Source organism: Zosterops lateralis, assembly GCF_965231275.1.
Source record: "Zosterops lateralis genome assembly, chromosome: 3".
Classification (NCBI taxonomy): Eukaryota; Metazoa; Chordata; class Aves; order Passeriformes; family Zosteropidae; genus Zosterops; species Zosterops lateralis.
The window spans coordinates 58,314,834-58,340,690 of record NC_139764.1 but is presented as its reverse complement, the minus strand read 5'-3'; the positions used below and the strand labels follow the sequence as shown (position 1 = coordinate 58,340,690).

Genomic DNA, 25,857 nt, shown 5'->3' with positions numbered 1-25,857 from the left:
TTTCTCTGAGAATGGCTATTTATATGATGGTAGTACTTAGAGGCCCTGATCCAAAGTGAAGCCTGCATTGCTGGGCTGTGTGTAAATACATGGTGAGAGACAGGCTCTGCCCTTAAAAGTCAGTGATCAAAGACACCCTGACAACTAAAAGATAGGACAGGAAATGGATATGATGTGACTGTCCAAAAATTATGTCATAGTTCAATCACTTGCACACTGAAGTATCATCTACGTTTCATCTTCTCCTTCCAAACAGTTAAGAATTAGGTAGAAGGTAAAACAAAGCTCCAGAGGCAAGAATTCAACTTCAGTGAATAACTGGTCATCGCTTACTACTCCTTGTTTGTTACCTTGAGCTGGATGAGAAAAAGAGGGCTCTTGGATCTGTTGTCTACAGATGTCCTCATCACAGTGGTATGAAGATGGCAATTTTCCAACCTTGTTGATTTTGAAACTCTACTCTTTTACTTTCAGTTTAAATCTCCCACATTGAATATATATGACATCAGCTCAGAGGTAGCCTCTGTATAGAACAGCTTCCTTTCTAACATCCTGTTCAGATGGGATTATGTGAGAATTGGCAAGAAATGTCCTTTTTGCCAGGCTGGCAGTCCAGGGTGCTTCTTTTCTAATCTGGCAGGGAATGGATTGGTTATTTTATTCTTTTTCTAAGAAGTGGAAAAAGCTTATTATTAGGAAAGGAATATTAGGAACAGACAGCACAGCTTTAGCAAATTTTCAATGAACAGGACATTTTTCTTTCTGTGAGGTCTATATCCATATTGTTTCACTAAGCAGAAGAAAAAGCTAGGCACCACTTCACCCACACAGGCTGTCTTCTTGGATGTCATTTCATGGTGTGTCTGGTATGCAAATATCTCTTATAGAAGATTTGTGAAGTATGCTTTGAATAAAACCAATCATTTTCTAAAGATATCAGAGTTCTACTGGAATCACTTCAAAGTGTATTGACTACCTCAGTAGCTGACATCCTTTTAAGAGACTTTGGTAGGATGATCTTTTAATTCCCCACATATTTAGTCAAATTGTACTCCTTACTGTAAGAAGTTTTCCTTCTGAGCTTTGACTGGGGAAAGTCAGTCTCTGCATTCACCCCTAAACATTCCAATTAGAAAAAAAATGAGGAAACTATAGCCCCATTTATTTAAATATATTGATTAATTTATGACTTTTTTATTATTATCCTGAGTTATGAGTACTACTGCTCTGGAAATTTAAGCATGGGATGGACAAAAGGACCTTCCTGAATGCCTGGGCCAACTGTAATAGAAAAGTGAGCTATAAACCCCCTGCCTAGTGCTTTTACTAAAAATACCTTTTTGAAGTGATGTTTGCATTGTGCCTAGGAGCCACAGTTCTAGACTATCAACACAATGTGAATAATACTGCCAGGCAAGGTCAAAAGGGGGTGACTATTCCACAAACTTATGGTCTCTTTTAAAGAAGATGACAGACCTGGATAAGACCAGTTACAGGTATGTTCAACAGTTTTGGCTGTGTCAACCCTACAGTAGTCTAAATTTTGTCAAGGCTTTCTCAGGCATTATGTCAAAAGAGAGATTTCAGTAGGGATTTGAAGAAGACCAGTAAAATTGCTTTGTTTTTGAGACTGTATCTGAAATCTGAAAAATAGGGAGTTAAGTAACTGTAAAGATGGAAGTCAACTATCAGTATAGGTAAAATAGGAAGAGATATAGGGATTAAATAAGGAAGAACCTGAAGTATTCCTCTGATGTGAAAGAATGAAGAAAAATAGTTACATTTCAAGAAAGAAGTGACAGTAGTCTAAGAGGTGGATTAGGAAAATGATCATTGTACTAACTTTCTGGATGTCTAGGAGAAAGGCAGAGTATGAATAAAGGCCAAGGAAAGAAACAGGTGGCGTGGCTGGGCAGCACATTCATCTGATGGAAGAGTAGCTCCTTATATCCTTTTCCTGCAGAAGTGAGAGAGGTTTAATGCTGAGGATCTGTCTTGCCAAGCAAGTGCTCCATGCAACTGTGACCTGCAAAATGGGTGTTTCTTTTGCTGTGAGAAGCACTTCTTCCACTTATTCCCTATAAAATTACCCTCTTCTTCTGTTGAATTTGTCTAAATGGAAAGCACAGAGGAAATACTAATCCGTGCTCTGTTTTCCTTTACTGCAGAGAATGAATGTCCAAGGAAGCAGGTGGTGACACATCTGTGAGGGACAGATGGCAGAGCTCTTCCCACAGCTCCTGGAGTGGCCAGAGGCTGCCCAGGCTTGTTCCACAGCAGTGAATCCCTCTGTCTGGTATATGCTCACTTTGTATAATGCAAGATGAATGAAGCAAACCAGATAACTTGCCTTGAGATGCTGCAATTCTGAATGAATTGTCCAGAATAAAAGTATTCAAAAGATGAAAACCTCACAATCCTCACTGACTCTGGATTTTCCTTTCCCCATGCTGAATCCATTAATTTAGATATTTTGAACATGACTTAAAGGGGCCTTAACTCTACGGGTACTGACTGCTACCCGTTCATACAATCACTCCATGGGTGGGATTTAAAAAAGTACTGTGAGGTGGCCCACAACAGAATCTCATTTTCTTTGTGTAATTCATTGGGAAAAGGGTGGAATTTTCTTTTCCCCACTCACATTAATGGATCAGGACAGGCTGTAACAGATAGCTGATGTCCTCACAGTTTGGAAAGCATATACTTAAATTAAAATATAATGCAGCCTTCTTAAAAATTGTGAAATTGGACAGCCTGAAACCATCTGACATTCCACCTCTGAGAGATCATGAGTAGGGACAATGTTATTCTATCTGTAAGAGTACTACCCTCTAACTGTGACCCCTACAGAAAGACCATTCTCAAGTCGACTTTTATTCAAGTATCCACGTGCATGTGAAAAAATAAACGCCGTTTTCAGTGCAAGATAAAATATTCACAACTATTACATCCTTATGAAACACCCTATGTCTGCTTGTACTCATATAGGCAATAAAATACCGTGCATCTCGGCCCTACCTCCAGAAACTTGAAATGCATTGTACAAGATTAAATGCAATGCAGGCTTTAGTGAAAACAAAAAAAATGTCTGGAGAGATTGAAAGCAGTGCACAGTGAAGCTGTATGCCAAATAATTTCTCCAGAGTTGCCTTTGAAGGCCCTGGTGAAAACCTCTAATTTTGGTCACAGCACTACTTTTTCTAGTGAAAACTTGAAATCAGCTCCAGTAATTGTTACTCCCAGTCTAGAAAATCTTGATGGAAAACTCTCAGTTTTTCTGTTGTTCTGTAGCAACTTACTTCTGCAACATTGTATGAGACGCATTTGTTTTTTCATTTAATGAAAGGAGCATTTCATTTTTCATTTGTTACTATTAATGTAGGTCTTCAGGGCCAGAACAATCCAAAGTGTCAGTGGATGAAGTCACATTTAGGGTCTGCAAATCCAGCTCAAATTCTCACCTTGGATCAAATGAGGAGCATGATATTCTTCTTTCAACATTTGTTTTTGCTGTCCCACAGGTTGACAGAACTGATGACAGGAGTTTCTGCTCAGAATATTTCCTTACCAGTTTTCTAAAGGTGTGATGGAGCTGTCTGGGAAACCTAATATGAGATTACTGTCACATCTTAGTGCTACTCAGTAAAAAGTCAAGAATGTACCCAGTTTAAAATATGTGTTTCACTGTTGATGGAAATGGGACATAGGCGTATGTATATTGCTTGTCTGAATAAAGCCATGTCTTTTAAAGTGTAGCCAAGGTGACAGCTGAGGTCAGGATCTTACATTTAAAAGTAATTAATATTTTTCTTAATCCAGAAAGAATAATTTCTGTCATGATTAGAGCTAGGCAAAGAAATTCTCAGTTGCTCCTCCTATATCGGTTGACCAGTCAGAATGGAAAAGATATCAGCTGCTTGGAAAAGCTTCTGGCTGAAGCCACGCAGGCCAGGCTTCCTGCAGGCCTCTTTCCTGCTCCCCTGCCTGCTTGGCTCCTTGTGCTTTGGTGCCTCTTCTGCTGATCATTCAGTTTCACAAGACTTTCTAACGAGATTGTACTCAGATATGGAAATGGAAGAGTCCACTGTGGGAGAGAAGAGTCCACTGTTCCTTCTCCACACCACTTTCTGGTGTACTTAAATTTCTGTAATTTAGTGAAATTTAGTCATGCTATAACTTTCTAATGTAGAGATATTTTTAATAACTAATTCACCTTATAGTCAATCACCTCATGGACTATTGAAGCCAGTGCACATGACAGTATTGATGGAATAGGAATTGATGACAAGATAAGTGTGCCTCAGAAATATGATAGTCTGGGCATAAAACAGATTGAATTTTGCTTCACTGAGTAAGAAAATTAACATTGGTCATGCGTGACATGTAATTCTGTTTGCAGGGTCTTTCCAAAGGAACTCTGTGCTTTCACTGCACTGTGAAATCTGATTTCAGAAAGTAATTATCTGTACTAACCTGCAGGGTGCAGACAAAGCACTCCTTGTTTTGGATACATTTCCAGACTGCTCTAAATCTCTGGGGAATCACTCTTGATCTTAATTTTGGCATATTTTTAAAAAAGTTACTATAAGTGCCTAGAAAAATAGACAGCCTTTCAGTGTTTTTTTTTTTCCAACAACCTGATGAACCCATAATTTTTCCATCATGGTAGACCATAATCAGATTTTTTTTTTAATAAGTGTCAAAAATTACATTAATTTTCCCAAAATAACTATTTTTCTTTAATTTTTTTTTTATTAATAAATTACCCCTTTCCTTCTGGCAACACCTCTCTTATTTCTCTATAGAAGACATCACAGTATTATGAAGGAAAATGCCAGGAATCACGCGTGAGAAAACAGTAGTGAGCTAATCAAAGTGTTGTAAAGTAAATAAAGTGGTGGTCAAAGAAGCCTACATGGGTCTAATAAGTAAGAAATATCTGCGTAGACTGTGGCTTCATGTTTGATTGTGAGACACTGTGTCACTGAGAAATCAACATAGCTTTGATATGCTGATTATTTTCCTCAGGCTTTTGTACTACAACCCGTATTTTACTGATGAAAATGAACAAATTATCCTTTTGTGTCTGGGATCAGCAGAAGAGTTATCTTTGTCCTCCCGGCAAGTCCAAACACAGGTGTAATAGAGGATCTGCAAAAATGCCAGAGGCTCTTTAAGGATATGCTGAGCAGTACAAAAGAAGTATAACGTTTGAGCAGCTCCTCCTTTCCTCACATTTTCCTTTGTTTATGAAAGCACTGAAACCTCTGAGACGTGGATGTCACTCCATGGAAGGCAGTGCCCTAGGTCAGTATTGTTGCAGACCTTTCATATTGTCAAACTAGAACTTTGTTTTGGCACAAGGCTAAAAAAAAGAGAGTGGCCATCAAACAAGCAAAGGTAATGCAACTCTACTCCATTTTCAGATATTAGGATGAAGAAAAATATTTTCCTATCCTACATGGATTATTCTGTATTTCAGCACTTTTAGTTCCTTTTTTTAGCTGCTGAGAAGACCTTGCCTGAAAAGGTACTTGACAAACACAAACCTTTGTGAAGAGACCATATTTCATTCTGGCCTGGAATCAGACTTTTTCTGCAGAAGTTTATTTTCATGTCTGAAATGGATTTCCTATTGTTTTTGACAAGGGTGGGAACTAGATCTGGCTGCCTTTGTCCATCAGGCTTCTATCCCATGGCTTGATTATTTTACTGGAGGTTTTTATGTTTATTAATCTTTAAAATTCAAGAACAGGGCAAGGAAACCAGAGTTGTACAGTTTGAAGAGCTGTAGTTAACTACAGAATTTGTACCTCTGCCATTCCTCTATTTTATACTTTGCTTTAGGAATCCAATGGCCAGATTTTGAAATAAATTTTCGTTTTAGAATTTCCCTTGCACTTCTAATAGGACAGTGTTTTCCTGCATCTAAGAGACCCACTTCTGGAAAGACATAAAAGAGGCCACAGTTTATCTTCAGGACCTCAGCCCTCATTTAAAGAAAACAAACTGAAGAAAAAATATATTAAAAAAATATTTGGAGACTACAGCAGTGAGTATTGCAATACCTTGCTTTTAAACATCCAGGTTTCCTGTAGATTTCATAGCAGCTGTCACCCAGGGTCAAGGACAGGCACTCTCCCACGGAGGGAGTGCCTTTGCCAGTGTAATTGCAGAAGGGACCTGCTGAGTGTTGGGGCAGCTTTTCAAAATAAAGTGTTTGTTTTCACTGCTTCGGCTGTCAATATAGCACTGCATTTGGTATGATTTTTGCATGTCCCATTGTTCAGGGAGAGGGACAGTTTGCTTTGTGGGTAATTGCTGTATCCATGTGTGAGCTAGGCATCAAGTTCATGGGATTGTAGGGTAATTCAGGTTGGAAGGGACTTCTGGCATGTGAAGAAACAAATATAGATATGCTGGAATTTTTATGTTTTGAGAATATGTACATAGGATTTAGTTTATGCTGGGGCTGGTTGATAGTTAAAATGAGATTTCCAGGACCATGTTTCTAATATTTTGATACTAAAAATCCCCATAGGAATTTACTTTTCCCAGAGTGGTTTCTTAGACTGGGTATACAGGAGTGCCCAAAACTGGGTTCTGATCTTCAGGAACTTCAGTGTAGTCTTTCCCTCTCATTCTGTCAAGGTGGTGACATGCAATAATAGCTGAAGAAGCTACAGACTTTGGACAAACTTATGATGTGTAAAATGCTATTTATAGCAAGTTTCCATAAAAATGGTTGTCTGGGGCATTTTTCTACTAAAACACATGTGTCAGGGACTCTTGTGCAGCCATGGGTAGCCATCAGTGGGAATTTTGTTGCTTATCCTCAGGCTTGCAGGCACAAGAGTGTGGGAACTATGGCTGATCATAAAGATACAAGGAACTTAAACATGCAACAGTATTTTTTTTTCTGTTTTCCAATGCCATAAAAATAAATATTAGCATCTTGTTGGTATTATATTAATGATGTATGACATATACTCTTCTTGCTTTATCTGATGCTGTTTTACTCAAACATAAACTATTAAATGGGTTCATATGTGTTTGCAGACACATCTGAACAGACTGCAAACACAGAATGGAACAGCAGCTCTGTGACACGAATTGTCTAATTTGTAGAATGCTTCAGTTACTCATTTCAATGCTGCAAATATCTGTTTGTTGAAGATTTTTAAGGTCAGACGATTATATGGGCTTTCAAAGCTCTGGAAAACCTTGCACTACAAGACAGTAGTTTCACTCAGATAGCAGAATGAATAACTCTAAAAGCACAGAAAACAGGTAGAAAATGAGTAGTTCTGAAGAACAGCCATATTTGTGGAATATTTTGCCTGACAGGCAAAGGAGGTTAATAATTTCCTAAAAAATACTCTTCAAAACCAGACTACTTACACAGAATAAGAGAAATGGACTTACAGCTTTGATATGTGACTTTCCTTCGAATTTCTCTGCGTTTGATCTGACAGGGACCATCATTACAAGGCACAGCCTCTAGTTTAAATAACACATCATTTAATCAAAATTTTATGGAGAAATGCTAATGTACCTACATATTCTAAGCTGTAATAATATGCAATAAGAAAAAAAAAAAAAAGCAAAACTATCATTAAATTGTAGCTGGCTAGACTCTTCCAGGACAACTTGAAAATGCATGACAGCACATAACTAAACACCCCACCCGAGCAAAGGGCAGTGATCTCTGGGAAGCTTTCTTCTTGTGCTTTCACTCTATCCAAGCAAAATAACCCCCAAAGCAATCCTAAGTGTTTGCTCCAAACCCTTTTTGTTCACTTCACCTCACAGAAAAGACACATGACTCTGGGTTATTGAGATCCATGTATTGTAAATGTGCCCACAAGGGTGAGGAACCACAACTTACATTAAACCAGCTGCCTTTGGGAGCTCCACTAGAGCAGTGGCTAAGCAACACCATGCAATTACCAGAGTTAATGTCTTTTTCCAGCCAACTATTACTCAGGGACTGTTTTTTATTGGAAGTAAGGACAAATACTGGACTTTATTTTTGTCCAATCTTATCACAGTCACAGGCCTTTCTCTGACAGTCTATCCTTGTCTTTCTAAATGTGAAAATAAGCCCTGCCATTCATTTTTGTGTCACGACTTCATTACGATTAAGAGTGGATGGCAATTCTCTCCTGACTTCATCATGAGAAAGAAAAAGCAATCAGCATTGCAGATAAATAAATCTCCAGCCTGGGTCCAAGAGTAGAACTGAAAGATCAGCTTTTTTGCTCATGGCTTTTTTGCACTGCATTCAGCAGAGAGATATTGGCACTTGCACTAATGGAGTCAGTAACAGGCTGTAAGCAATCTAGCTGTCCTAAACTCTCATCTACTCTCTTCAGGGGATGCTGCCCGTTCTGACACCAAAGTAAAAATTTTTAGGCATACCCATATTCACTTCCATCTTCACATATGGTTGTCTGATTCAGCACCTGAATTCCACTCATAGCTGGACTTCTCAAATCTTTTGGTCCTAAATTCAGCAGTTTAAAGCAAATTAAAAAGAAAAGCCTCTACAGGAATAAGTAGAACTGTAGCCATCCCCTTATACCAGTGCTAATGGTAGAGGGTGAATAACACAGGGTTATAACAAGCATGTACAAATTACTCTCCACCCATGTATTTGGTAGAATTGCCTTTACATTGTTGTGTGTATAGAGAGGGTCAGGAGCAAAGTCAGATCTCACAGTTAGTGTTTTGTGTAGTGCACTCTAGGCACGGGCATCTAGCTGAGAGACACCTGTATAATAAATGCTAACTTTTACTGTGGTTCTGGAAAAGACCACAACCAAATTTCTGCTTGTGCAGGTTCCTGAGTTCAGTACTGACCTTGTCAATGCCAGAGTAGACCAGGAATTGTCTAAGTGAAGTCAATAGAGTCAACACGGGGGAGTGAGGACTCTGAACATACTTGTGTTTCCCACTAAGAGAACTAGACTAGCAGTGGCTGTCTGAAATCTCCCTATTTGCTTGTAACCACAACACTGAAATCTGCTCAGGGACTTGAATGCACACATTAGAATTTTAAACAGAGAGTACAGTTTCAATCAGAATCTTTTAGGATAAGATTTGTATTTGATCTTAGAAGAAACTTGAATCTGTTGACCTTATAGCCATATTAGACAATTGCTGTGTTATTATTTTAACCTCTCTTTGGGATGGTGGGTTTGGATGTGGGAAGAAGTGTTGGGCCAAATCCTGAGTTTTATTCAAAATTGAGTATTCTTCTCTGGTAGTTTTAAATTAAATTAGACTAAAGGCATGGGCAGGCATGTAACTGTGTTATCAAATTAAATTTTGAGATATAATTGTGTATATTAAGAGAAATATTAAGGTAGATATGTAGATATGTGGACTGAACTCTTCTTTTCTAGGGAAAGAGAAATAGAGGCTACAGAAGGCACAGGAGTGATGACAGTTTCATTTTTCCTCTCTCTTAGCATTGCTCTAATAGCCCTTAAGAAAGTATAGAGAAAGGCAACAGCATAAGACTTGCTGGACAAGAGCTCATATTCAGGAGAGCATTAAAATGTGCATAAATGCTTTACTGATGTATTTGAAGCATCCAGTATCAATCAGAGTTCATTTTCTTTGGTGCTGTGCAAACACAAGTTATTTTTTGTCTCAGCAAGAATCTAGTTTTATAATTTTTTTTTTTAGTTCTTTATTTTTCTATATTGTTGTCTATTATTAACTTATTCAATTGACTTCATTTGTACAGGGTTTGGGTAAATAGTTAAACAATTTCTGCAAACTTTTTCAAACAGAAGGGTACACACCAAAATGTCTGAGGGGAATTTTCAAGACACAGTTTTATCTAGATGCCTAAATCCTTTGTTAAGATAAAATCCTTTTGCTCATTCTCCTAGAGTTCAATGACATATCAAATTTGCTATGAAAGAGTTCATATAATTTGCCATTAAGAGTAGATGCACTCTTTACCCTGTCTTTTTCTGAGTGAGCAGTTCCCTCAGATATTTGTCAGGATGTGGGAAACCAGGATAATTTCCTTCATCTTCTTGGAGAAATCTCCACTCCCATTTCCGAGATTTCTTGATTAATAGTCCTAGCTGCTGTGAAACTTAGCTAAAGGAAGGGACACCCCATTTTTCTCTAGGACAATATCCTGTTTTTCTGAAATAATGCATTAAAAGACACCAATGGTGACAGAGTTGGCCCAAGTACCAGCCCTGGGCTCCAGCTCTCCCCTCACCCACAGCTAATTCACATGCTGCTGAAGTTGGGCATCCATCCAGAAGCTTTGCAAACCGGACAGGTTAAAGCAGATCTACAGTGTACAATTAATTATATAAAGTGTTTGTTATCCTTGCTTTACATTGGCTAGCATTTTTAGCTTACTCAGACCAAAACCTCTGGGACTTCCATGGCTGTTCACCTGCAAAGAAAAAATCTGTTCTTTTGTAAATTCTCCAAGAAATGTCTTCAGCTCGAAAGCATCATCTCAGTGGATAAGATACTCAACCTCTACAATTTCTACAGGCTGCAGATTTCAGCAGTGTAGGCTCATGTCTGTGGCTGATCACAAGGCAGACAATTAAAGACTCAGATTGACTGAGGGAGAATGTGTAAGTCTAGTGGTGCATCATTTTGAAAAAAGAACCAAAACATCAAATATCAGCCTTAAGAAGATTATAAAATATAATTGCTGTTTTAAACTTACTTTTTCCTATAAGGACTGATTCCATGAAAGTAAACATATTTTAAAAGTTAAATGTCTGATCATCAGATCCCTGCTCACAAGTAATCCTTGTTGTTGGATTTATTCATGATGGTGTCAGGTGGGAAAACATGACTGAGAATATATTCTTACCTAGATCAGCAAAGCACTTAAAATTTATCTTTATTATTAAGTATATTCTGCCATCAAGACATTCAAGTGTGGTTTCGAACTGAGATTTTATATCTTTTGCATTTTATATCTTTTTGCTTAAACATGTAGTCACCATGGTAGGAAGGAAAAAAATTGTAAATGTCTTACATGGATTCTGCTATCGTAAGTGTGCATCTAACCCAAAATGCTTGGCTGGATTAGTTCAATGGCACCATCAGCTCCTTAAGCCACTTGTAACTCAGACTGGAAAAGTTTCATTCTTCCTCCTGTTTTGTTGCAATAAATTTTGTCCAGACTGGGCAAAGCATGCTATCCAGGAAAAAGGCGAGGTCAAAGACAAAAACCTGCTTCATAAGATGGTTGTAATGATCTCTATTATCTTTGCTATTACTAAAACAACAACAAGAAGTTTATTTTCTGTCCTGATAATGCTTATTTAAGTGGGATAGCAAGTTATTTTTCTCTCTTATCTTAGTGAAAATTTAATTTAATTTTAATTCACTTCAAAACAAATTTTTTACCTTCGTTTGCTTCAAGGTTTGAAAGGTCTTCAAGGATTTATAGGACTTTCACATACATAAATTAAACCAAGATTTAATAAGAGGCACTATTCTAAAATGCATAAGGTTCTACTTCAGCAAGAATAGCTATGGAATGGCTCAGAACTCTCTGGAATTTGGTATAGAATCCATTAATCTCTCCAGGAGGTCTCTATAACTGTACAGCTACATATTATTTGACTACATTATTTTATATACTTGTATAAATATCTGTTATATGAATCTTTGCTCCTCTTTGCTCCTTTGCTCCTTTAGTCCTTTTGACTATCTTACACAATTTTTATTTTTTTAATTCAAGAAGGTTCTTAATAGTCCAGTTTTAAACAGATGAATATCCCTGTGGACTTTGCGTTGACCTGTGAAACAATTTTGATGGTTTAATCTTACTCCAGCTACCAACTCCTATACACATGTTCCCATAATTAATATTGTATGTCCTCCATCTGTTACTCCTTTTACCAATGGGGGAATTCAGACAAGACCTTATCACACTGAGTACTCTGAAAATGTACTATTTACTTATTTTAGATATTATCATTACTAGAATTAAGACTAACAAAAAGCCAAAATAAGCATGCTAGAGGCATACATCTTCGTATACCAATCCAACATTGACTCCAAGAGGATTTAAATCAAAGCACTTGCCAAGTATTGCCAGGTTTCACTGCTTAATTATGAAAAATATTTCATTAACATGGCTGTCTGGCAAGACTGGAGTTATGTTGAGCAGCAAAAAATAAATGTTGTTGTAAGTTTCTTTCCAAAATAAAAGGAGAAATATGCTAATGACCTCTCCTATAAAATTCTTGTCCCCTTCCACACATAAAGCTGCCATTTATGGTGCTTTTGGATTTTAAAGTAACCTCCTCTTATTTAGTCTAAATAAGCATGTCTCCTTAGCAACAAATGTCACCTAATTAAAGTATGTCACTCAACTTAGCATCTCAATGAAAGATTGGAGTAAAAAGGGCACTATGAAGCAGCTGAAAGCAAAAGGGAAAAAATGCAAGGAATGCCAAGGGCCCTTCAGGAATATCAGATAAGAAAAGTCACTGAAAAATGAGCTCATTAAAGGAATAAAAATATATTGAAGTGGCGCTTGTTTAGAATTGCTGATTTTTATTCTTTGCAGGTTTTTCAGGTTATCATTACATACAATTTTTAGGGTTTTCTTTTTTTCCCTCAGAGAAGAAAAACATATATAACTAATTTCTTTTAGGTAACCAGGTTTAAAATGTCCTAAAAGTTTGAGGTAAGAAACCCTCTTAATATTGTTCACCATTGACAAAACAGTGTGGGAAAGATCCAGTTTAAGAAAGAAAAATATCTTATCCCAACATCACAAAAGTGGGATTGAAGAAGGACCTTTGGAAATGCCTGGCACTTTCTTGAATGCTGCTGACAATTCTTTGAATAGAAGTAGGCCTAGAGGAGTGCTGAGGACTTCTTGTGAATCCCATTTTCCTTAGGCCTTTCTACAGCAAATAGGTTGATGATTAAACCCAGGAACCACTGAAATCCCAGTGGGAGATGAATTACGCAGGCCAAATAACTTCTGAGGCGTTGAGAGGGCTCCTGTGACTGTACTGGAATGGTGTGTCACTTCTAGATTGTGCCAGGGGAAGTGTTTGGGACAATTAAGCTTTCATACCTGAGATGGTCTGAGCCTGGCTATGTAAAGCCAGCAGAGTGGGTGTCTGACCACAGACTATTGTCATGGCAAAGGCTTATCAGAAGAAGGACAACAACAGGAGAGCCATGCTGAGAGGACAGGTGAAATGGATGATCTCAAATACCTGGCTCCAGATCATTTGTTTTGAGTCATAAACGTCAGTGGACATAAATGTCAGGGATTTCAGTCACTTGTGACTCTCCTCTATAGATGAAATGAGTGCTCAACCTCTTCAGTCCTTAATCATGGCTGAAACTCAGGAGAAGCTAAAGCCTTTGCAGTTTGAAATTGGCCTAAAGCTGGTTGCACTTTGGTCTCTTCCCTCTGAACTTCTCTTTGCTCACAGGTTTCCTCTTTTGTGTTATTTTCCCATCCTACAACTTCGAGGATTCTCCCCTTGGTACACACTCCTCTGTGTATCAGTTTCAGCTGCAGGCAGCCTCAGTGCAGCAAGGAGCCTCTGATTTAGCTTAGAAGCATCTCAAAGCCTCTCATCTCTGCCTAGCTTCACTTACAATGCCAGTTTGCTTGGTTTCATGGGAACCTGTGCATTAGGATCAATACTGCCTCTGTTTAAAGGGCCAGGCTATGCAAAGTTGCTGTTGGACCCTCTGAGGTTTGTAAATTAAGGTCGGACCCTGCAACAGTGATGATTTCATTCTGCAATTTCCTCTATGAATTCTAAGGCTGGGTGACTCAATTCAGGGTGCACCTCAGGAGGACGGAAGTAGACAGACAGGAAAACACCTAAGAAGAATGCAATGTTTCTCTTGGACCTCCAGGAAAGTTTGAGTTGAGCTCAGGTCTCAACCAAAGACGTTTGGGGAAGGATTCCTTACCTGAAGGTGGTATTTATTTTGTAGCACCAACATGTTGTCTGGGTTGGATAATAATATGCCCACTGAGCTTACTTTCGTCACAGCTTTTCCTCTGACCTCATTCTGCTTCCTGATCACAAATGTTTTCATAGACAATACCTTTCAAAGAATTTTTTTAAAGAATTTGGGAGGCAGCTATGTACAGCCAATGAAGAGGTCTGTGTATTAAAGAGGACCACTCTTGTCAATTGTTCTGCAGTTCCATATACCACAATGGTCATTTGTGAGTTTGGTCATTTTCAAAACCATGTGGGTAAACTCTGCTGAACCAGGTCTTCACACACAATTTTAATGAAAGAGGAAGCCTTCAAAATAAAAGACTTTGCCAATCCTCTAACACAGTAAAATAAGTAACTAGTTGCAACTGAAGTTCAGTCACAGAATACAATGTATTTTGATCACAGGCTTACTAGCTGGTAAGAGAGGTGAAAAAGGAAAAACCCACTGTGGTAAGAAAGATTTCATATTCAAAGACAACTTTGCCTCTCTCTAGTAATGATAAAATTCCTATTCCTTTTTGTGGATCCCAGAGCAAATTAGGTTCTGTTCTTATTTTCCCTTTTTATATATCCTTTGTATATCCTTTAAAGATCTAGAGATAAGAACAGTTTACATCTCTGTGGAATGACACAATTTTCCATGGAGTATTTATAACCATTTCCCTTACCAACCACTTATAACATCAATGAATAAGGCGAGATCTTCAGAGCAAATCTTTGAGTATCTGTTTAGGTAATGAAACTATACCAGATTTGCTTCTTACCTTCCCAGTAATGACTACTCTGCATCCCTGCCTGCCCTAGGATTTCAAGTCTGGGATTACCACCCCATGCCTGCACTATTCTTAAAGAGCCTTACATGTTGTTCACCTGCAGGAGGACGGCACGGAGTTCACATCACCAAAACCTGGCAAGACAACACTTGCAGTATGTTTTCCAGCACATTTAGACAGCAGGGAACTCAGTGTACTCCTTACTAGAGGGTTTTAAAACCATTACAGCTCAGCAAGCAAAATGTGGATATTGTGTAAATAACTTGGTCTACAGTTCCCCTCAGGTCACCTGGCTCTGGATTTGTGTGCAAGACAATCCTGCTATGTGAAATAGAAGAGGATGACTGCACACATGACCAAACTCTGAAGGCCAGATATACTGTCTGGGCCTCATTGGCATTGCTCAGGGTTCAAAGGCTTGGAGCACTAGTTTTGGACTTACTGCTTGAATGAAGTCATTACTTGCTCTTTCCATTCCTGAATGATAAGTGGAGACATGATTCATTTGACATATGAAGATCCCTGGGGTTTTGGTAGCCTTGTAGTTTGGATGTTAGAATCTAATCTAAGCATAAATGATTATTGACTTCATGCTTACTGGATTAGAGCATTCTGGGGTAATTCGTTCCTCTTTCCCAGTTCTTTGTAGAAAGCAACTAATTCCTAAAAGTGGAAAACAGCATTATGACTGTGTACCTGATAGACACTTTTAACTATTAATGATATTATAATATATGAACTTAGCAGGGAGAAAATTCAAGTGTTTGTAAATCATGAATTTCTGGTGAGATATTTGGCCCAACACAAACAAATCAGGTTAGTGTTGTATCCCTGTGTGGGGAAGCACATTGATGGTTGGGTCTAGCACTAAATCCTCCAGTTTTATCTTCTTGTTCTCCTCAAGAAACTCACAGGAAGGAAACTCTCCTGAAAGCCTCAATGGATACACACTGCATCTCTGCATGTTATTCATGCTTTTCTCCTGAGCAATAGGATAGAAATAAACCCTGCTTACAAATGGAGATTTCTTACTTCTGTGTAGATGTAACTAAAATTTACACCTATGCATGCTAACAACTGGCTGATAGATGAGAGAGTTTAAAAAATCCTGATAAATTTGTAACACTCACATAATAATAATTTGCAATATGTCTGACATACTGTTGCACAGCTCAAATCAAAATACCAGCCTTTTGTAACATCCAGAAGAGTCTTCCCCCTAAAAATAACAAACAGAAACTCCTCTCCTTCTTTGTGACACAATGGATCATGCAATACTGTCTTTTGAAGACATTCATACTTGCCCATGAAGGCACAAGAGTCTTTTAAACAGGCATTTAGAAACATTTAAAAGAGTCGATTCATGAAACAGTAATTTCAGTAAACTCTATTACCTAGTCAAGTGGTTTGCCAAAAAAACATATAGAGCATAGTAAACTTTCTCTAGTTAAATTCAGCTATATCTATGTATTTATATTTAAAGCTGCACTTCTTCAGTGTGGAAAGGAACAGGAGTACACTGCTGTTCTAACTGCCCACTGCCTACTCCTATTAACTCCCTGTCATAGCTCCCCTTCTCTTCGAGGTGTCTGTTGGTCCAAGAATCTGTGTTGACAAATGCAAGAAGAAAGACCCTGCAAATACCTTCTCATACACACAAACAGAAGGATATAGATAATTTCAAAGATCAAGTCATGTCCTATTTACTGGCTATAGAGAGGATCGTAGAAATTACCTTCTAGAACCCACTCTTGGTGGGATGAGGAAGAAAATTGTAGAAGTGAGAAAACTCATGGATTGAGATAAAGACAGTTTAACAGGTAAAGCAAGAGCTGTGCACATAAGAAAAGTGCATTCATTCAAAACTTCCCATGGGCAGGCAGGTGTTCAGCCATCTCGAGGATAGCAGCATCACACAGAACAGTGACTTGGAAAGACAATCATCACTCTCAACATCCCTTCATTCTTCTTTCCCCAGTTTATATATTGAGCATGATGCCATGTAGTCTGGAATATCCCTCTGGTCAATCTGGGTCAGCTGTCTCAGCTCTGTCCCCTCTCAGCTTCTTGTGCATCCCCAGACTCTTCACTGGTGGAGTAGCATAAGAAGTAGAAAAGGCCATGAAGCTGTGCAAGTGCTGCTTCGCAATAATAAAAAACATTTCTATACTATTAGCACCATTTTCATCAGAAATACAAAAATATAGCCCGATATGAACTACTATGAAGAAAATGAACTCTACCCCAGCCAAAACTAGCATTAGAAGGCATGATGTATCACAAAGCTGGAATCATGCAACTCTAGCTTTCCCCTGGTTATGTTTTTTTTTGTCTATAGGTTCTTCTCTCCACTTGTACAGAGGGGATAATATGTTGTACCAGTGATTTTATGACTTGGTGGCCATATGTAGTGCCAATGCTGAGATATCCATGCTGTAAAGGCACCTCACTTCTTCCTTCCTGCCCTTGCACAAGAGAGTCACCCAATTTCCTTTCCACTCTGGCTGTGACTACTACCCTGACCTACTCTGCAACTCTGAAAAGTGTTTTCTTTCCTTTCATTTTACCATTCCAGTCTAATGAATTACATGGATCTTGAAAGAGAAAATGTGAGCTGAGAAATGTGGAATGCAATGTTGAAAAGAGCCTTTCTTACTTTTTTGTTTAGCTGTAGTTCAGAAAGGGACGACAGCAAACGCTTGAGAGCCAGCCAAATGGAAATTACTTCAAGTACTATCTCAAGTGTAATGGAACTGAGGTACTTTTAGCATACCATACTCATTAGGTACTTGTAACATCCAGCACTCCTAAGTGCTGTAGTCAGACAACACTTCTGCACAGTACTCTGAAAAAATCTGCAGTGCATTCTGAATCAATGAAGTTTTAGCAATAATTGACTTGGGTTTTTTTAGACATTCGTCACCTTAGTATGGGAATGGGAGACTATTGACTCACTAACTTAGATTTAAGAATAGAGGAATATTTTTTATAGCCATATTTTACCTCTGTAAGAATGTGTTTTCCACAGGTTTGCTTTCTCACAGTCAAATGAAGTAAATAGAAAGGCATTTGTTTTGTGTTGCAAACCAAGCCATATCATCTGCAAGGCTTTTGTGGCTTGTGGGTCATACAAAACACCACACCTGTTGACAAGAGGCAGAACTTGTCTAACTTTTGGCATGAATATAAACACTCTTTCTATATTTTGCCTGTGACTTTTACAAGTTATAAATGTGAATGACCATGTGCTAGAGCCTTTTAAAATGTATGGTGCTTATTTCTGAGATAAGAAAATTTCATTCTGTGTATTCTTACCTCAAAGTACCTGAAAGCATTCACTTCAGTAGGAGGAGCTGGTACATTAATTATCTATTCCCAAGCAAAAATATACATATGTTAAACCTGTAGTATCACATTCAATTTATAGAAAATGTGAGGAAAAAACTCAGAAAATTTGAAGGAATTAAAAGGAGAGCAGTATAAAGAAATCAAAGCAAGGAAAAATTTATTTTGAGGGATTTGAATTTGTAAGTCACTATTTTGGAACCAATTTACTAAATCCAAGGTAGTGCTAGGAAAGCAAAGGCTATAGATCTCATTTAAGACCAGTGCATAACTGGGAGAACATATATACAGCACAGAAACAACCTGTCAGGCTTTTGAGAGTGTAAGCAACACAAAAATATAATTTGAGCATGAGTAAAATTAACAACATGAGCTAGAAGAAAATACAATAATACCATGAAACATTTGCTGATTATATCTATGGAGAATTTTCTGGCTCTGGAAATAACCTACTGAAAAAACAATAAGAGTCCCCTATTGTCTAATTCCTTTAAACAAAACTGAGAAAGAGCACTGGAAAAACATCGCTCAGAGAACAATCATTTACCAGGAGAGGACTGGAAAAATGAGTGTATTGTCTTAGATCATTTAATCAGTTCTTGACTTTTATGATTCTGTGAAGCCTTACAGCTGCTTTAAAAAATGTTGCTGGAGGCCTAATTTATTGCATAATATACACTTACTAAGAAACATGCTGAAAAATACTTAGAGAGTTTTTTCCCCAGAAAATAGCAATGCCCTCCCCTTTCCTAGATATCACTTTCCCTCACAGTTTGTGTAGAGGAGACTTTTGGAAGGAAAGTAAGAGATTTTGGGGTTTTCCTCACTATACAAATCTGCACTGATTGAGGAACTAAACATGGCTTTTAAAAACTATTCTGTTCAAACTGCAGGAAAATATCTCTCTGGTATTTGTCAGATGAAAATCCAAGGGAAGGGACAATTCAAAATTTATCTCCTTATAAGATATAAGACTAGGAAAGGGAGGCACTGTTCCTGTGGTGACAGGGAAAAAGACTCCTTATTTGAGCTCAGATGCTAATCAGCCACTTGCCTTCAGGAGGCAGCTTGCGGAAGATGCTTATTATTTAGTTGGTATATCAAGCCAAAAGCCAGGAAGGAATTGTCTCTGCTGCCATCATAACATGGGTGTAACCTTTTGCTGACTGAAAACATCACATCTCCATCGGTGATAAAAACATGTAGAGAAAAAATACGGCTGCATGATGCCCTGGGGTCATGAGTGACACCAAAGTCCCAGAGAAAGTAGGGGAATTTCAAAGCCTTGCAGGAAACTTCTGCAAAAGAGAAGATCCAGAGGAATGGGAAGGTGATGCACTGACCCCAGGGCCCTGAGTTGGGTGAGCAACCTGTCCCTCGAAATACCAGGGCTGGACTATAGAGTCCCTGGCACTGATAGTCTTCATTGTAAGGTGAGGGGAAGGTGCTAGGATGCTCATCACCTTCCTTCCCTCTTCTGCTTCACCACTGCACATCTTCCACCCGCCCTCTGGGATTGCTCGTGGCCCTTGGCATTCACTGGCAAACCAGGAGTTAACTGGAGGTTAACTCCCACTGCCACAGTGAGATTTAAGGTTGGACAGACTCTAAAATATGTCACACCTTGGCCTGGTGCCATGGGTAATAATCCAAAACAGTAACAGGCTATCACTTGTGTCCTGGTTTTCAGCCAGGACAGAGTTAATTTTATGGCAGCAGCTGTGATGGGGAGGAACCTGGAGCCATGTGGACACTGTTATTTTATACCACCATTCCATTTACTGCTGTAAATACTGTAAATACTTCTACAGCCTGGGTATTGGTGTGAATGTGTGTATACACAGGTGCATGTATAGATATACATACATGTGTATCCACACAACGTGTGTATATATAAATTGGTACATAGTCTCTATAATAATATACAGAATGGAATTAATATGTCAATAATCATATTAACAGAGGAGTATTAGGATATTAATATATTGTATCTAATTAATAATAATATGTAACATATACATAATGGTTTATGTATAGCATATTATACAATACTTTATATTGTTGTAGTATAGCACAATAGGAATATAGTATTATTATTATACATCATATGTCTATATAATCTGGTATTGAGCAGCTTGAGTAGGGGAAGATCTCTTTTTTAAAAAGCTATTTTAGACAATCTCAGCCTTTCTTTCTGATGGAGAAATCTCTGTGTGACACTTTATAACCTGATGCTAGGAAATTAATCCAGGTGATCATGATGCTGTTGTAACATCATGACAGATGTAAGATACAATTCAAGGAGCAATTTCTAAACATAATAAGCAACTGACAGCTGCTCAGGCTCGTCCTCTCAAACTAGTCAAGGTGCCTACACATCCAGGCCTGAGAGGAAGATGGAAAGTCAAAACTGGCATTCAGCAAAAGACAAGAATAGGCTGTGTAAGAAGCTGAAATTGCATTTATCCCATGCAATGCTTCTCAGTATTTCTGATTCACATGACAGAGAACTATGCTGATGATTTATTGGTCCTATGGTTATCAGTTTGTCTCATAAAAAAAACGAAGCTGATTTACATAAAAGATAAAAGAGCTGATAGGAACTGATGATCAGAGTTACATCTGCTTCAACAGAGACAGAACCAGGCACAGAAAGAATAACGAATCCTGTGCAGTTAGCAAGTTATTGATCTCTAAAGTTAAAGTACTTACATCAACAAAACCCAATGAAGTTTCTAGATGGTTAAAGAGTGTCGGGATTTGACAGCTGGTAAAGGAATGACCAGAAAAACAGCATGGACAAATCTCCACACTGATGCCTTAAGTTTTAGCTCTCATATTTTTCAGATTCTGTACTGCATTATTATATGAACTTCATATGGTGTTAGCAAGCTCTTTTCACAGTTTAGTTAGACACAACAATTCTTTTCCAGTCTGAGAACCAAGGACACCATTGCAGCTTCGAGCCCAAAAAGGTATAAACAACAGCGAATTGAGGAGAACAAACTGGGAAGATGGAACTTCATAACCTGAACCTGTAATTGGACAATTAACCCCACTATGTAAATGGACCAAAACTTATAAAAGTGTGAAAATGTGTGATCCATCGTCCATCTTGGGTGTAGCCTCAGGCAGGCTCTTGCACTGCCCAAGGCGTATCCTTTGAAGGCCTTTTTAATAAATGCCCACTTTTTTCCTTTAACTCTGTCTAGCCTCTGTTCTAGGTAGCCTCTCAAGGCATCAACATTACCTTCACAAAACCCTTCTTTCTACTCATATGATGTCAAGGCAAAGGTTATTGTTTGCGATAAAATAAGAAGCAAATTAATTATTATGGTTGATTCTATTTGTAGGTAGACAGAGTACCTATGTGGATTTCAATTTTTTTCTATTGAATCATCCTGTCTGAAAACTTCAGGAAATATATGAATGTAGGCATGAATTATTCAGAGTTTCCAGCTACATTGCTGAAGCTATCAACTCTCGTGATGTGTTCTTAAAATGTCACATGCAATGGTGAGATTTACAAAAAACAGGCCTAGGCAAAAAATCAGCAGAAATGGTGAATATTTCCACAAAAGAGTAGATTGCTACATATTTGCTAAACACAGGACAGAATCCTCTCTGATTCTCACAGCCTACACAAATAGCTCAAAACCTATGAAGCAAAACACATCTCATGCACCTTCATACAATCACTGTCATGATTTGCAGTGATATGGATATCAATATAGAGTGATACTTTATAAAAAAATATTTTTACTCCCTTTTATGTAACACTGCTTAAAAAAAGGCCAGAGGAATCATACTGCATTAGATTCTTTGTCTCTAAATTACAGTGTATAGTATTATACCTATTATAGAAGATTCAGACATTGATTTTGTAGTCCTAAAGTTTTGTCACATATTTATATTCAAAAGAAATTTCTTATCTGTGCATGTCCAAAATAAGTAAAAAATTATGCTTCTTGGTTTTGGCAAACCCGCTGCTCCGGAAGTAAAATGCAGCCTACAAATACATGGTCAAGGGCCTGTTCCCTTTTCATATACCAGTTAGGGTGCTCCTAAGGTAATACAGCCCATGGCCATTCATATAAGATAAAACAGCAGCAGTACATGATGGTAGTATGTTGTAGAAGATAAATATATAAATAAAAAGATAGAAATATGTCACTATGTCGGACACACAAAAGACACGCAGGCCACAGCAGGTCAAGCAGCTATGAATATACTTTAATGTCTGACTCCATCCTTTATATACATTTTGTACAGAAGGCCAAAGATTGGCCAAAAGGGTCACCACCTTATGAACATCATTGGTGGACTTGACCATCAATCACATTCCTCCTCCTATAGAAGAAATATGTAAACACATAGATAAAGTTCTAAGAATACAATATTGTTTATGTGAAGCAGCGTGAGAAAGCTGCTGCAAAGGCACAAAATTTCACAGGCAAGAAATTCAGGGCGACAGAAATACATGCCCAAAAGCTTGTCAACAGAAAGACTCAGACTTTGTGCCCTCATTTCAGAAAACTGGTGGAATTTAACATGACTCTTTAAACACAGGAAGATACTGTATTCAGTCTCCAGCATCTGAAATTGGGTCTCATCCTCTTCCTGTCGGACTTCTACCTGCCTTGTGAGAAGAGGTGAGCTGTGTCTGGAAAACTTGTTCTGTTTTTCCGTTTTTTGGTGCTGGATGTATTTGTTTCTCTGATGCTTAGGAAACACACACTCTGACTGAACTTCCTTTCTTATAAAAGACCTCAGTGTACAAGTTATCCTTTCCTTCCTGTTGCAAAATATTTTGACTTGTGACGATTAGGGTTGCTCAGAGAAAGCAACAAAATACCCGCCAACATTTATATCTTTCTTCCTTCACCTCCCTTTTCCACCCTTCATGAAAAGGAGTTTACCTTTCATTTTACTGTTGGTGTTGAAAATTTGAAAATCTGGTGATATTTCCAAGGTATGCTGAAAACTCAAGATACTACCAATCCCTTTTTAATCTTTAGAAAAGATCTCGTACACTAAATATTACCTTAAAGTGTATATATTATATTCATGCCTCACTACCTGTCCTGGTCTGCCTCTCGATTTCTGATGAAGCTTGACCAATGAAAGACATAAATCCTCCTTTCCAAAAAGACTTTCCTTCTCCTGCTATTTGCACAGCTGTGATCAGCAGAGTCTTTTGAACAGAAGGTCCCTGTCTGCAAGGGAATGGTGCTGACTACAGCAGCCTGCTGGAGTTCACTGATTTCCTGGGTCCCCAAGCCTTTAATCTGCTGATCCTCCAGAGATAAGCCCACCTTGGTGAGTAAGCATTTGGAGATAGTCTATGACCTTCTGAAGTAGAGAGAAGTAGTCAGTCCTCAGGGACTGAACTTCCATCATTTCACTGTATTCCAGAAAGGTCAGACATCCTTGTTTACCAAGTCTGACTTTTAAGTGCTCACATGGGTGACAGGCAGTTTGAGACCCACTCAAGTGCCTTCCCAAGTCACCTGTGACATTTTAAGTGCTCTGTAGTACCAGATATATGTCACAGCTCATATTTTTAGTGGCCCATGTTAATCTGAAACAAGAGGTGGATACCAGGTAGAGCACATTGGTACCAATTTGCATTTTAGACATTGAGGTTCCTCTCAGTCACAGCGACTTTTCCTTTTTCAGAATGCAGTAGTTTTGATTGGTGATCTGTTAATTTTTTATTCCTGCAAAATGCTTCTGAGATCTCATGCCACTTGGTCATCCTTGCCTTTATTTCCAAGTTTTGCTGTTCAGTCCTCTCTAAATGAGGACCATAGACACTTTGAGACCTCTGCTATGTAGGCCTAGACTTCAGATATTTTCCTCTAACAGTTTTATTTAACATCTTTGTGTGTAAAGAAATAGCTGCATCCCAGCAGCCTCATCTATCTCACCCAGCACAGCTTCTCAGATCTATTCATGAAGAGATTGTCAAAATACCACACAATGAATGTAACTTTTCCATCTTAACCGATGACCCTAACCAATGCCATGGTGTGCCCCAACTAGATGTATGGGTTACTGAATGGACAGGTCTCAAGTTTCTGAGCCCTAAAGAAGACCTCTAAATAGCATCCTGTGCCCAATCTCCAACACCTTCTCTGTAAAAGCAAGAGTTCGCAGATGTTCCTAATCAGAGCTGCCAGACCAGCCAGCCCCCTTAGAGACCACAGAGTGTCTAAAAGTGCAAGAAAGATGGTTGCTTGGGTACCTACTTGGATCACATTTAGCTTCTTTTGCCTTGATCCTTTCCCTTGAGGGGACAGGCAACCGAGTAACGTCATCTATTCCTCTTCAGCCTCTTAAGTGATTTAAAGTTTTGTATCTGAATGTTTTGTATGGCTTTGCACACCAAGCTCTGACCATGAGACCTAGTCTTATATTCAGCACTGAAGAATATTGCTTAGTTCCACAACTCAGGTCTTCTGGGCACATTTGTTTTTGCTGGGCATTTAACTGTGTGACTGGCTGTCATGTTTTTGTCTTTGTCAGGAGTGGTAAACTTGTTTATTTATCTAATACTGAGTTCTTGGGCTCCAGCACTTTTCTTGACTTAGTTCTTTGTGAGCCAAAATACACCTTACCACTGACGGGCAAGGGTTATTCAGTGATTGTGTCAGAAATGGGAGACAGCCTAGTGGGGAAAGGTCAGAATCTAGGTTATTTAGGGTGACTTCCTCTCCACTCCTCCTCTGCTCCTCCCACCAATGGGTCCACATGGGAATGGGTGTACATGTAGAAGCATGCTGGTACAAGGACAATATCACAGTGGGACTACCTGAGGGTGGCTAATTTTCCAGCCTTCATTCTGATTCAGAGCAGTCTGAGCCAGGGCAGATATGAAGTTGCTTGTAATGAAATATGTGCAACAGTATGCACCTCCTCAGATCTCCTCTGCTGCCCTCATGGCTTGCCCCAGGCAATGCCATCTAGCTGGGAAGAATAAACAAACCATTCAAGACCTTTGTTTGCCTGTGAGTCATGAGGGGGCTACTCACTAGAGTATTAAGAAAGATAAACATATGGCAAAACTCTAAAAACTATTTCTGGAAAACTTTACTGGAGGGAACAGCTAATCCATTGTTCAGAGCCTGCAGAGAATTACAAGGCTGGGGAGAGGAATGGGAGCAGGAAAGAAGGAAAAAAAAAAAAAAAACACCAAAACAAAAAAAGCCAAGAGATCAAAAATTCAGAATGGTTGTAATTACCCCTGTAGGCACAAGGGCCTTGTGGAAAGAGGGGGGTGACTGACACAGGGGACTTGCAGGAGGGGTTGGATCTGTATGCAGTCATAAGAGGAGGGAGCTGTTCTTCATCTTTTCAGGAAGTAAACAGGGAGTATCATGCATTATTTGATTGTTACTCCAAAGGGAAAGAATATTGGCTAGAAACTATGAAGAGTTATTTGATGATTAAAGTTAGCGCAAAACTAACAAGTAATTTCCCCCATATATTTCAGATGAAAGGCCAGAAGGAATATTAAACCTGAAAATCCAAATTTCTCACTTCTCTTTTTGCCTCTATGGTTTTTTGTTGAAAAGGCATATCTCCTTCCATTACCAATTTTATTTTCTGCTATTTTAGTAGTTTTATTTATTGCTACTAATGAAAGCATCACAGATGTATGCAGAAGCTTGTGGCATTTCATGAGGTGTTGCTCAGGAGAAGCCATGCAGCAACCTCAGTGTTTCCTGAGGTGTAGACAT

General features: G+C 38.6%; 2 protein-coding genes across 3 annotated transcripts in view; both read left to right on the top strand.

Annotated features, from left to right (window-relative positions):
* The window catches only part of LOC310907791 (uncharacterized protein), a 41,978-nt gene extending 39,705 nt beyond the window's left edge, over positions 1 to 2,273 (top strand). Inside the window, exon 3 of the mRNA XM_083858269.1 lies at positions 2,169 to 2,273. Within this exon, the coding sequence (XP_083714395.1) occupies positions 2,169 to 2,209 (41 nt within the window). The 3' untranslated portion in view covers positions 2,210 to 2,273. The remainder of the gene's footprint in view (positions 1 to 2,168) is intronic.
* Positions 1 to 25,857, top strand: part of LOC310907637 (ectonucleotide pyrophosphatase/phosphodiesterase family member 1-like) — a gene marked incomplete at its 5' end in the record, with an annotated part of 520,596 nt that overhangs the window by 144,898 nt on the left and 349,841 nt on the right. The gene's annotated exons all lie outside the window — the stretch shown is intronic.